The following is a 13,610-nucleotide window of genomic DNA, read 5'->3' on the forward strand; positions in this document are numbered from 1 at the left end:
ACAATCACTACACAGCAGCAAGGGCATTATGGCCGAAGCTGCAGGAACTACAAGCACCTTTAGTGGACTCCGCACAAGGTGCACAAGTTGTAGAAACTGAATATCTGGCAGCTGCACAAACCTCAAACTTGTGGGCCCGCACTCTCTCATTGGTATTCAACACAACAGCAGGGTGTCCCTGGGGGATTCTGTTGGGCTCCTTTGTATCTGTGTGTGTGTCTGTGTGTGGGAGAGAGAGGGAGGGACAGAGGGAGAGGGGAGTGGGGTACCCTGACTGACAGAGTTCAGACACGGACAAAGCATACTTTTGAGGCTCGGCCCTAACTCTCACCAGTGGCTTCAGACAAAAGCTTCCCAGGCACGCAGAGGCAGCCGAAAGCAGCGGTGCAGTAAAGTGTTACTCAGACTCACACACACATACTGACTGTACTTCAAGGGGTGCTTTCATTAAATTCAATTAAATATGATTGCAGCAACTGATAACTGACTGATAACAATGGCTGGTCAAAATATAATCCTAGCTGTTGACACAGTACATTGCTGGATCATGTACAAACATCTGATTACTACAGTAGCAGGTGATTATCACTTCAAAGGCTAATCACTATAAGCACTGTGGCATATTTTAAACAGATGATGTACTCAATATATCGACTAACTTGGTTAACATAATCACATCATCAGTTTCAATTTTGGAACCACTTCTGAAGTAATTATAGCAGGGCAATATAATAATGTGATAGCAATGTGTTACATAAACACCTGTTTTTATATTTCTAACCTCTTTAGAGGCACATTTTATTGCACAGAGACAAGTGATTGCAGTTATTACAGTATCAGTTGCTGCAGTGAGGATGCACCATGTGTTATAACAAAACTAAAAGGAGGCTAAGCGACAGGTTGGCGAGGCACCAGCACGGCATTAGGACTGCGAATGTGAACCATCCAATGGCCGTGCATTTTAAAGAGGCGGGCCACAGAAGTCCAGATTCCCTGTAGGTCAGAGTGTTGGAGGTGAAACTGGACAGCTGCAAGGGAGGAGACAGAGGGAGAGAGAGACAGAGAGGAAGAGAGAGAGAGAGAGAAAGAGGGAAAGGAAGAGAGAGAGAGAGAGAGAGAGAGAGATGTAACTATCCCAAAGGAAAACCTTTTGAATTTTCAGACTAAAAGCCACAGTATCCCCCGGACTAAACGATGACTAAGACCTCAGTGTGTTCTTGTGGTGTATTTTTGGACTTGGGGCTTATTAGTCGAATATATCAAGGAGAAATTGGGCTTTCTTCTTATTTTTGTTGACATTTGTTCTGTATTTGAGGTGCATTACTGTATTATTATCGTCTTGGAGAGGATATTGTGAAAAGGCCTGTGTTGGGTGTCATGTAAAAAACAAAACAAAAAAAAAACACCCCAACTTTTTTTCTGGAGAGCTTTTTAACATGACTTAATCCAATAAATACAAATCTATTTTCATTATGGAAGGAGAGGGGCCTTGGGAGTCTTACTTTTTTGTTGCATTCAAAACAGTGCATATATATATATATTCACCAGCATGGAATCACAGACTTAAAAGTAGAGCAGCAGCAATTGTGGATGGATTCATTTGGTACCAAATTCAGATTTAACCAGGCAGGGAGCTTCAGTTGTGCTGTACATGAGGGGATAGATAGGATAGCGCTCACTGATCACAGGTTGATATTCTCCAGACAGAGCTGCTATTACAAGCAGTCTGATCCACCACATCAGAGAAATTCACTCAAATATAGCCTGAGAGAATCACTGACACACAAACTCTCTGTCTGCCTCCATCTCTATCTCTATCTGTCTGTCTGTCTTGCTCATACGCACACACACATGCACGCATACAGTCACAGACGGAGACACACGTACACGCACACACTGACACGCATGCAGCCATACACACAAAGTTGTTATTTTTTGCACTTGCCAGACGTGTCATGTCTGATCATTGCCTGTCATATCACCGAAGCAGCTTTCACACCTCCGTTTCCCTTCAAACCTATGTGTATGTGTGCACGCTTCTTTGTATGTTAGAGTCTTGAGAACGTGGCAGAGAAACAGAAAGAGAGAATGAGAGAGAGAGAGAGAGAGGGAGGGAGGGGTGAGCGCTAGAACTGAGAGGCAATGTAATTTCCCCCCTTAATTTACTCTTTCATCCTTTTTTCATCATGGCAAGACAAAAAGGAATGATGGAAGTGTTAATCTCAACATTGCCATTCTAGCCTCCTGAATTTTCAGAGTGCCTTTATCATTAGAAAAGGTACACTCCCCAGACAAGTATTATGGTCTCCATAAAGCCCTCATGCTGAGAGGGCAAGAGGACAGGCCAGGTCAGAATCAAACAGGGATATTAGATTCATATTTTATATGAAGAGTCTATTTCATATTTAGTTAATGTAGAGACTTCATTAAGAGTGGTAACATCATTCCTCCTACCTCACCCACCCCCCATCATTTCCTTCATCACATAGCACTCACTTTCATCCTGCATAATTATACACCTTGACATTATCTGACACTTTGTAGATGGGAATTTTTGACTGAACCTTTTTTTTCTTCCCTCGCTTTTTCTAGATTCAGTGCATTACTTCAACTTGTTGCTGTTGCTCCTGGTTCTCCTTCCATTTGGCCAGGAACATTGGCCATTCTGCACAGTGTCCTGCTTCATTTGAAACCTGTCAGAACCAATTCCTTATCACGAGTGTATGAGGACACCTTGTGGACATTTGCTGACATTGTTTGAATTTTTGCCCAAGCTTCAGAGGACAGGGCAGAATTAGGAAATGGGGTGGAATAAGGCTCGGTGCTCATGACTATTCATGATGAGACATGATGAGCAAATTCAGTACTTTCTGATTCCAGCAAACACACATTTTGAATACTGACAAGACAATTCAGTTTCTTTAATTATTTTTTTTACTGGGCTTTTTTATTGACCTTTCTCCTTCAGCTTTAGTTGTTCATCATAACCTAGAAAAAGAAAAAGAAAGGACAAAGATTCAGCTATTATGAACTACAACAGGGAAGCAGCATTTATCCTTCATATCGCCCACAACAAACCTGATGAGCATTTGTGTGCATTTGTGTGTGTGTTCTTCACCTGGTCGATCCAGTCATTGAAGGCAGAGACACGGGTGAAGACGGTGGGTTTCTTCTCGTAGTTGCAGCCAAGACCGGAGACGAAGCTGGCAATGCCGTGAACCTCCCAGACTCCCTCAGTGTTCTTGCAGTTCAGAGGACCACCAGAGTCACCCTGCACCCAGCAAGCCAACAGGATGCATTTTTAAACATGTATTTTATTCATTTGGTAGAGATACTCAATAGTCGAGTTGTAAAAAAAATTCAGGGGGATGGTCAATTTTTTTCACTTGATGAAAAGTGAGGATGGCAGTTTTACAGGGTGGATGATTTTGACCGTTTTTATTTCAGGGGGGATGCCATCCACCCTCATCCCCCCTCAACTTGAGTACTGGAGATACTGGCAGACTGGCAAGGCACAAGTATGAAAATCACAGTCAAAATCACTTTTTTCTAAGAAAAGTGATCTGATTAGCTGGTGCTGACACATTACAAGACAGTTACACAAGTCTGGATCAACACAACTAGCGCAGAACAAAATGAAATAGGACCTCAGATGCAGTGCAAACAAGACTAAAAACATTATACAGAACATTCAAAGCACAGAAATTGTCCCAGTTCTGTTATGTTCCTCATTCTGTATTCTATACCTCATGCAGAATTTAAAAATGCAATAAAAACAAAGGGCATAAATAAATATATATAAGTATTCTTTGCCCATTCTTTGATTTTTCGGACATGTTTGCCCTTGTACGAGCACTGCTCTCTCCCTCTCTCTCTCTCTCTCTCTCTCTCTCTCTCTCTCTCTCACACACACACACACACACACACACACCACCAGCTTACATTGCATCCAGCCACGATGCCGTCCCCGCCGGCACACACCATGGTGGTCCTGACAGCGATACCCCACCAGTCAGGCTGGGAGCAGGTGGCATGGTCAGCCACAGGCATCAAAGCCTGCTGCAGCTTATCAGCAATGGGGCCTCCGGCTAAAACACACACAGCCAGAGTCTATTACCATAATCCACACACACTAGACATCTGTCAAATATGCTTTACAGTATCTCTGCAGACACTGAATTCACCTCCTACCCAAAGATTTCAATTTGGCCGAGATCCCAGTGAGACGGGGTTGAAATTCTTCTGCGCAGACATGTGATTTTCACTGGGACGATTTGCCTCGTTTTGCAAATCCTATTACCCACACAACCAGCTATAAATTGCAAAAACTGCTTTGTATCAAAAAGTAATATATTATCATTTTTGAGAATGTCACACTGTACAATAATCATATCTATTTATGTGCAATATTTCATATTACTTGAGTTTATAGCATAATTATTTTCATTCAAGCACTTTACTGTTTTATATTTAGTTATCTATATATCTGCATTAGGAATTGTGTGGTTGTGGTTGCCTGAGGCTATATCGCACTGTTTTTTCATTCACCAACCAGGAGCAGCACTCCACATTTCATTGTATTTGCAATATAATGACAACAATGGCTTTCTATCAAAATTGCCTTGTGCACCAGTTGTACTGCAAAACTCTCCATCTTAACAAGTCATTTAGCCTCATAGTCAGTGTTAAAATCTTGCTTTTGTTAAAACAAGTGAAAAAAAAAATCTGTCAGTGGGATGAGATAATCCCACTTGTTTCCAGTGCAGTTTTGTTTGTTTCAGGGCTTATTTCCTGGAAACAAGTATAAATCTGTTGCATCAAAACTGAATAATGCAGATCAGCACACTCTTATCAAGAGAATGACACGTGATTCCAGACTTTTTTCTTTTCTTTCTTTCTTTCTTTCTTTCTTTTTTCTTTTCTTTTCTTTTCTTTCTTTTTTTTTTTTTTTTTTTTGCAGTGGACCAATTAGCATAATAGTGTTTCTGAGATGTTCAAGTAATACTTGCAGACACACACACACACACACACACACACACACACACACACACACACACAGAGACCTCTGAAAAAACAGGGACTTACTGGACAGCCTGCCCCATCCGGTGATGTAGCAGGGATAGAGGTTGTGCAGCACAGTGCCAGCAGCAGGAATACAAGCCAACTGCACCTGGTCACTCAAAGTCACCGGCTCAGACAGCTTGATCAGGGCAATGTCATTACTGAGAGAGACACACAGAGAGAGGGAGGGCGACTGAGGAAGGTGCTAGAACTGACAGGCAATTTAAATTTTTCCTCTGGAGCAAGAGAGAAAGAGAGAGAGAGAGAGAGAAAGAGGGAGAGAGAAATAGAGTCAGATGAGATAACAAGAAAAGGTAATTGTTGTTGTTTTTCCCATCACACCATCACAATCTGTAGTTTTCCCCTCTTTCTGTGTTTCATCAATTTTATATATGCAAATAAATAAACGCTACTCTCCAAGCGCCTATCTTATCTCTCCCATTTTCCACTGTGGAACAAAGTTTGTGCTGTGGAAAAAAAGTCAAGTAATTATTGATATAACTTGAATCAGATCCACAGACTTGAGTGCTTTACAGGCTGCAGCCGTACCTGTGAAGGTCCACTCTTATTTTTATTTACAACGCTTTTTTATGAGGAATGTTGTTTTTTATTATATGATGTACTGTGGAGCGTGACAAAAAAGGTGAGAAAAGGGAGATGGATGATTTGTGACAAAAGACATAACTTCAACCTGCAATATTGCAAATAAATGGACCTTTTCCGACCTGCACATCCTTGAACAGGACAGATTGTGACATAGTGTACACCAGGCAAATTAACCTGATTATTGTAATGTGCAGTGGGCTTTTCCGTACCCAAGGGCCACCAGGATGGGGTTCCACTTCTGGTGGACAATGATCTTCTCAGGCAGGATAGCCTTGGAGCCAGCTTCATCCACCACCAGGTTGTGTTTGCCAACAAACACCCTGTAGGAGAGCTTGGAGCTGCAGGGGAAAGAATAGAAAGAGGACTCGGCTGAATAATTTGATTTGTTCAAAATGATGGTGTGATTAGTGGCTGTAGTAAAGAGGGGATTTCTGCTGTGCAGCTGCCCAAATGACTTTGGGTGTACTTGTGCTTTATGTATGCTGGTGTGTGTGCTTTCACAAGGGTGTGGATGTGGCTGTTTTTGTACTTTGATTCCTGTTGGAACCCGCTTGAGCTTTAGACCTTCAGGGTGCATACATTTATGCAAAGTTATTCCTTTTTTGGGCTGATCTTCACTTCTACAAAGGGTTTTTTCAGGGTTGGGTCTTGGGATTAGCGTTAAGATTAAGTTTAGGTTAGATTCAAGGTTAGGCATATAGTGGAGTAAAAGAATAAACAAGTCAATAAAAGTGCTGTGTGCATGTGAGAGCGCATAACTTCACTGATTTATGTGCTGGAGCCAGGGTTTACATGTGAGTATGTGCATGTGTGTGACTTCCTTTACTGCTCTTACTTGATACAGTGAGCTGCGGTCATGACCCAGTTGGCAGCAATCAGAGATCCTCCACAAGTGTGTCTCCATTCACCAGCTTTTTCATACTGGAGGGAGATCTTGAAGTGCAGAAAGGCCACAGAGGATGAGCAAATGAGAAGTGGAAGGTGGTGAAGATGTGATTGGCGGATGACATGGTTCGCCGTTCACAGTGTGCAATAGGTGTTGTGAGCCTTGACAAGAATACTAATTTAAGACAAACAGCGGCATCTGATTACACTGTTGGGTGTTTCGGTCCCATAAATACACACAGGACCTTAAGGTGTGCTAGTAAATATAAAAACATAGACAGATGTGTGTGTGTTAGCATACCTGCCAGGGCCAGCTGTGGGGCTTGGCATCTACCCCGTTGACAACACGGGATGTCAGGGGCTCAATGGGTGGGGTGCCGCACCCAAGGGCTTTATATGGTGGAGACGGGCACGGGACAGGGAGAATAAATGAGGTTGGAGCTGAATTACTTTGAATGCACAGATTATGCACAAAGCGCAGCCTTTCTCTATCCCATACAGAATGCACAGGGCTTGCTCCCTATGCAGTAATATACACGCATGCATCCAAACACACAAACACACACAGAATTAGAGAGTACCAGATGTTCTTACCGCTAGCAATGAGCACTGAGGCCAACACGATGGGGATCATATTGATTGATGCTGCTGCTGTGGGACAGCAGGACACACCATTCTCTTTTAAACTTTCCACCCCAGGCAACACCCCTTCCAAATGTGGCAATGAAAACTCCTATTGGTCCTTTCGCAGCCTCCAGGGGACGAAGACAGGCCAATGACAAAAGGGGCAGTGTAACTGGGCAGCTGAAGAGTCACGCAGGTGTGTTTTCTGGGGCAATTCACATGACCTTCGTTACATGAAAGCGACAATGTGCAATCTGTTTCCATATGTGTCGCATGTGATTTTAAGAAACACTTTGTGTATGAACATGCACAAGAAGGGTGTGGATGTGGAAGGAACAGCTTATCCCACTCATCACCTTCTGCTTTCACCCTCACCTTTGATCTTTTCTCTGACAAACTCTCATGCCTAAAAGCTGGGATTAACCACTTGCATAACAGCATGGGAAGCCATCATCTGCTTTAGTGGCCTCTTTTCTGCAAAATGTAAAAAAAAAAAAAAAAAAAATCAAAGTCATTATAATGATAAATAACCAGGACAATCAGAAACAGATGGTGTCTTCGGTGCAGACACTATTGACAGCTACACTCAATTTGACAATTTATAATGTACAATGTTCATCAGTGTACTGTTTGGTTGCAAAACAGCCAGAAGTGAGAAGGTGAGACTCTCTGCATGAAAGGCACAAGGCTATAAGTCAACAGACATTCAGTGTTTGGGATTATTACATGCAGTATAGTTGCTGTTGTAAAGTGGAATGTAGTGAGTGTCTTAATAGTGGAGCGGTCCAGTGTACCGTGAGGTAGTTATGATGACTTGAATGAACAGAACCTGAATAAGTTATGAGAGTTGGAGACACACACAGTTCCTGAGGCATTAAAGTGTCAGACTCTCCAGGCCTGAGGTGGCACAGGGTTAGGCAGATATTATAAATCTGAACCGAGATTGTCAAAAGGCTGCCTGGGTAAGACTGAATAGCACGATAAAGGTTATGTGTTACGGTGTAGCAAACAGGTACAGTCAGTTCAGTGGGTGCTGAGGAACAGTCAGTGTCTGGTCACATAAAGCTTCGATACAAGGAGCTCGGAGACATTTCTAACACGGGACCATGAGAGCACGATATGAAGGTTAGAGGGTGTTTGCAGCAGTCAAGAATCCACTTATCTGTGTTTTATCTGGGGTGCCACTGAAAAACAAAGCCCTGAAGCCTGTAATGAATATTTGAAAAAACATAGGCCTTAAATAAATTGTATTTGCATCAGCCCACTGGACTTCAGTATCTCTGTTCTGTTTATAAATGATTTAGTTTCCCTGTTAGCCACTAGAGGGGACAATTTATCTATTTAGACACAAAAGTGAATTAAAACAGTTAAAAGAGCAATATTTATTGCTCTCTTTTTCATGTTGACTATAAGAAGCCATTTTTCATACATCCAAATTCTGTAAAGGGAGTCAGTTCAAATTTTAACTCTAGATCTAACTTTGTAGTGCCACCAAAAAAGGGCGTCGGAAAAAACTTTGACACTGAGAATGATCAATACAGATTTACAGAGAATGCATCCATAACAATGACAAGGCAGCATAGTCACGAAACAGCTGGGTCTACCAACCATATTGCATTTTAAAATTTACGTTCAATGTTTGATTACATTCAGCGCTTATTGCCTGCAAATTGGATAAAACACATGATCAAATGAAAAAGGATTGAAGAGCAACAACAGCAAAACAACAAACTTAGGAATACTTGGTTTGTGTGTGTGTGTGTGTGTGTGTGTGTGTGTGTGTGTGTGTGTGTGTGTGTGTGCGTGCGTGCGTGCGTGCGTGCGTGCGTGCGTGCACCCTGGCGTGTGCACATGTGCGCTACTTCACAGTTGTGATAGGCAATTAACTGAAAGCTAATTAAAATTACTCTTCAAATCTGTAAAACATTGTTAGAGTTATTGCAAGCCAATGTACATAATAGATGCCCCCTTTCCCATTTTCTGATTAAACCTCTTGTATTCATTAATTTACTAGTGGCCAGATGACACAAGATAATGAACTGGGGAGCATGCTGAATTGATATAACTATATTGCACAGGGGAAAAAAATGATAAAAATAGATTAAGTTAATGATCTCAGAGAATGCACTTTTTGGAAAAGCTATACATATGTGTCCAACCTGAAACTTCATTGACCTTCCTTATTGATCTCAGCATCCCTGATCTACAGCGTCTGCTCCTCACCACTGAAATATGTTTATGTACAATTAGATGCAACCAGTCATAATCTGAGACTGTGGCCTCGGGATGGGTTTTGCTAGTTTCATGGGTGAGCAAAGCATAAAGCCTCATTTGCTGAAACCCCACTCTCATGTTTGTAATAGGTACACTTCAGCCTGTCTGGCCGATCAGAACGGCAGCTGAACTCTGAATGACACTCTGCATGAGGTTTATTGTGGGTTTATGTCATATAAGGGCAGTAAAAACCGGACTGAATACTGCTATAAGCTATGTGAAGGAAAAGGGGAAGATTTTGCAATAGTAATATTGTGACAGTTAATGCTGTTGGCTGCAGACAAGTGTTTGGTTTTTGACTCATTTCCCTTCAGTGACCGATCTTTTTGCATCCCACATCACTAGTTTGGAGGTGTGCAGTAGGCCTATGCTCAGTGGGGGAGCTTGAGATGGATTTTTGATGGTTTGCTGCATTATGGCAGAGTTATCTAGATTGCACTCAGCCGAGCATGGCCAGTATTGTTTGTTTTTTCAGTCCCCTAAAGATAATAAAACTGTATTTCCCAATTAACACCTAACTGAAGTAAAATCTAACCACTGGGGAGACTGCTGTTTTGGTTTTATCATCATCATCATCATCACTATCCCCCTGGATAATCTCCCCCCTGTGGTAAGATGACTATGCCCTTGCCCTTTTCTGTGGCAAATTAAGCCTCTGCCGGCTCAATGCACCATTCGTTCTGTTACTGTGAATTTGAACTTCACCACATGAATTCCATTTTTTATTTTTTGTCTCATCCTTGTTTGTATTATCATTTCATCTATTCACCAAAAAGTGACTTCAAGTGAAGTTTAGTTTCAGTGAAAAGGCCTCATTTAGCAAATTAAAAATGGTATTGTCTGTTTTTATGTCTTTGAGCATCTCCCTTTCTTCCCCACTACTGTATGAAAAGTTGCCATGCAGTCATATACACATATCTGCATGTATAATCATCTTTTCAGAGTTAAATTATTCAGACTTGTAACCACAAGTGATCTTTCAGATCCTGCTCCCCTGCTGTTTTATGTGGGGTTATGGTCACGAGGAAGCACGGAGAGTGATGAAATCTGAAAATTGTGTTTATCTGGCCTAGAAACCTTAAAAGGAAAATTATGCATAACTAAATAGTGTTGGTCGGACGATGAAGATTTCTTCTTAATTGTATTTATTTATATTTTTAAAAGCAGTCAAGTCTTTAATGCCAAACTTGCTGCTTTTACATTCGGTTACCTTTGAAGATTAATAAGCCCCGATGAATTTCCTGACAGCACAGGTCCCAAGAGATTGTTGCCTTTGAGCCAAACAAGTCTAAACTTGGATAAAGTAGGCACTGATAAAATTTGGTCATGGAATTCTTGCTGCATGTCATGCAATAGCCGTGGGAATGTTGTGGAATGTGATGTGATATAATACCATTCACTGCAATGCAACTTCACTGCGAAGGTATGTTGGAAATTTGCCTGGTAGTAAAAGGAAAGGCACCCAAGACCAATACATCACACAAAAACAGCACAGACTCAACGTGTAATACATAAATGGCAAAAAAGACAATGTGAAGGCATTCAAAAGCATCCAGAGGGAGGCAGCTCCAGTTCAGTATGAAGGGGATGGTATGGGGCTTGTATTGTGGCTAATGTCTTTCTGTCTGCCTCATATAGACTATCGAGCTGCTCCTGCCGTCTATCTATGATATTGCCAGCTGTTTTGACAATTCTGGCAAGCTTGCCTTTGTCCGTGGCATTTACGTTCCCATATCAGCCTGTTCTATAAAAAACACGGATGTTTTCCACAAGACTAATGTAGCCTTTTCCGGCGTCTTTGCTCATTCCGACGCTTAAGCTGCCTAATTAAAAACTGTATCTGTCTGGGCCGATTAAAAATGCTGTCTGTGTTCTGAGAGAAGTTGAGCTTGTCATCAAAAAGAGTCCCAAGGTACTTAAACCAGTGAACAATCTCCACTGGTTGGTCATTTAGACAGAGTGCTGGAATGGGCTCCCACTGTGACGAGTGGGTTCTTGTCAAGGCAGAATAATGCAGATCAGCCAATGGGGACCACGAAAATGACATTTGGTTCAAGGAAATTCTGGAGCATGAGTTGATTAGCTTTGGAAACTGGTGGGAAAGGGGAAAGATTTTGGTGGCAGATTTGAAATAAAACAAAAAATTGAGACTGAATATGAGAATAAATGACTTGTTAAGATGGAGTTTTTTTTTTTTATTTTTTTTATTTCCTTCCCTGTGTATAATGAAGACAAAATCAGGGTGTTTGTCCATCATCGTGTCACAACCCTGTGATTTCTCTTTGCTTTTGCTTTGTCTTCTCTGTTTTGGTATTGTTTGTGTGCTCCATATGTCCCTCTCTTGTTCCTGTAGGTCCACTTTCCTCTTGCTGCACACCTGTTCTTGGTTCACCTGTTCATTAGCCCTCTCTCAGCCAATCAGCTCTTTACCTGTTCTCCTGTTCATCCACCTGTTCCTGATTCCCTCATCAGTTGAGTTTGTATTAAAGTCCAACTCTCAGTTCACTCTCTTCAAATTTGTTGTTAGTTCTTATTTCCATTTTTCTGTCTCATTATCAGCTGTTTTTTTTTTTTTTTTTTTTTTTTTTGCCTAGTTTTCTGTTTGTAACTTTCTTTTTAGTTTTTTAGTTTAGTTACTACACTACCCATTCTTCAGTCTTCAGTCTTTAGTTTGCACCGCTTGTGTCTTGCACCATGTCTGTTAGCTCAGTCACCGGTCACACTGCCAGCTCTGTGTGAGGGCATTCATGCCTAGTGTATTTCAGTGGTGGATTACTTGGGTTTGATGTTTATAGTACATTTGACTGCACAGCAGTGTACAGAGCATTCTGTTTGACATTGTACCACCATAAAAAGTTATTGTACAACTAAAACCCCCTACCTAGCGTTCTGTATATGCTCAATCAGGAAATGTCCACTTTGGGCTGTTTGATTGTCTGAAAAGCTCCAAATAGCCCATGTGCATCATGATTACATGCTCAAACTCTTGGAAATAAAAGACTGCATTTGATTTGTGAATGTGAGGAATCGCCAATAAACATGAATGTCCACAGGCTGTGTTAAGTTTATGAATTTATTGGCTCATTGAAACAAACAGTGACAGTTCAGCCAGCTCATTACGGCACGGAGCTAAAATTACACATATGTGACACTGACGCACGGTGTTGACAACTATTCTGCGAAACCTCCACTGTATTATCGTCGCCCTGCTGTGCTTGCCAACTCCTGAGCACCTGCCAGCAGGTATTCTCCATTACAGACATTTTTACCACAGCCTCGCCTTTGAGTCTGCATCTGGGTCCACTTGCCTGCACTAGTTGTGACACGCCTGGCTGTTGCAGAACAACCAGAGCCATATCTTCAACATACTTGGCACAACCATGTATCATCATAATTACCTAAAATGTGTATTACCTCAATTAATAACATACTGCAAATCTATGTTGTGCAGACCAGGTGAAGTCATGACATATTTCCAAATACTGGATGTAAATACTGTATATCCAAATCGATGTGTGTGCAGTTTTATATGATAATCTGGTAAGTACTTGGTAAACAGTGAGAGTAAAACTTTATAACAACTATCATTAATAAATGGTAAATTGATAGTTAATTAAACAGTAACACTTTACAATAACAGTACAACAATTAACGTTACTTAACGTTAGTTAATGTTAGTTAATGCTGTAATGGTTAATTAACTGTTAGTTAATGATTATTGTGGCATTTACTAATGTTAATAATATCTACAATAACCCTTAAATAACATATAAATTAATACCATAGCATGAACAGCATTAGGTAACGGTTAGTTAACTGTTACTTAATGTTTATTACCTGTTACTTAATGTTTATTACGGCATTAACTAATGTTAATTGTTGTACTCTTATTGTAAAGTGTTACCAATTAAACTTAAGTTAGTAGCCATTTTTCTGTTAAGAAATCATAAAATTATAATTAAGAATGTTTACTGATTATTAGTAATGCTACACACATACACATAAAACAACTAAGGAATGTTAAACACTGATAGAGGCATGGCATTTGGCTCTGCTCATAACTCTTAACCCTAACCCTACATTTATGTAAATTCATGGTGACACTGCTGATGAAATGGTCCTCAAAATTTTTACAAAATAGGAGCAACCAAATACTAAAG

The 13,610-nt window shown here is 41.0% G+C and overlaps 1 protein-coding gene across 1 annotated transcript; it reads right to left on the reverse strand.

Moving 5' to 3' along the window:
• Positions 1-2,942: 2,942 nt before the first annotated feature.
• Positions 2,943-7,186, reverse strand: ela3l (elastase 3 like). The gene is made up of 8 exons (XM_030060232.1): positions 7,147-7,186; positions 6,854-6,942; positions 6,503-6,600; positions 5,877-6,005; positions 5,086-5,222; positions 3,943-4,088; positions 3,119-3,271; positions 2,943-2,988 (listed from the first exon to the last, which is right to left on the reverse strand). The coding sequence occupies exons 1-8, from the start codon at positions 7,184-7,186 to the stop codon at positions 2,971-2,973; spliced, it is 810 nt and encodes a 269-aa protein (XP_029916092.1). The 3' UTR covers positions 2,943-2,970.
• Between the last annotated feature and the right edge of the window lie 6,424 nt (positions 7,187-13,610).

Source organism: Myripristis murdjan, chromosome 9 (assembly GCF_902150065.1).
Source record: "Myripristis murdjan chromosome 9, fMyrMur1.1, whole genome shotgun sequence".
Lineage (NCBI taxonomy): Eukaryota > Metazoa > Chordata > Actinopteri > Holocentriformes > Holocentridae > Myripristis > Myripristis murdjan.

Excerpts from the sequence above, each read along its gene's own strand:
- ela3l (XM_030060232.1), bottom strand. The coding sequence starts at position 7,186 with ATGATCCCCATCGTGTTGGCCTCAGTGCTCATTGCTAGCG. Across the intron at positions 4,089-5,085 it reads CGGATGGGGCAGGCTGTCCA|CCGGAGGCCCCATTGCTGAT; the intron begins GTAAGTCCCTGT and ends TGTGTGTTTTAG. Across the intron at positions 3,272-3,942 it reads GCATCGTGGCTGGATGCAAT|GGTGACTCTGGTGGTCCTCT; the intron begins GTAAGCTGGTGG and ends TGCTGGGTGCAG.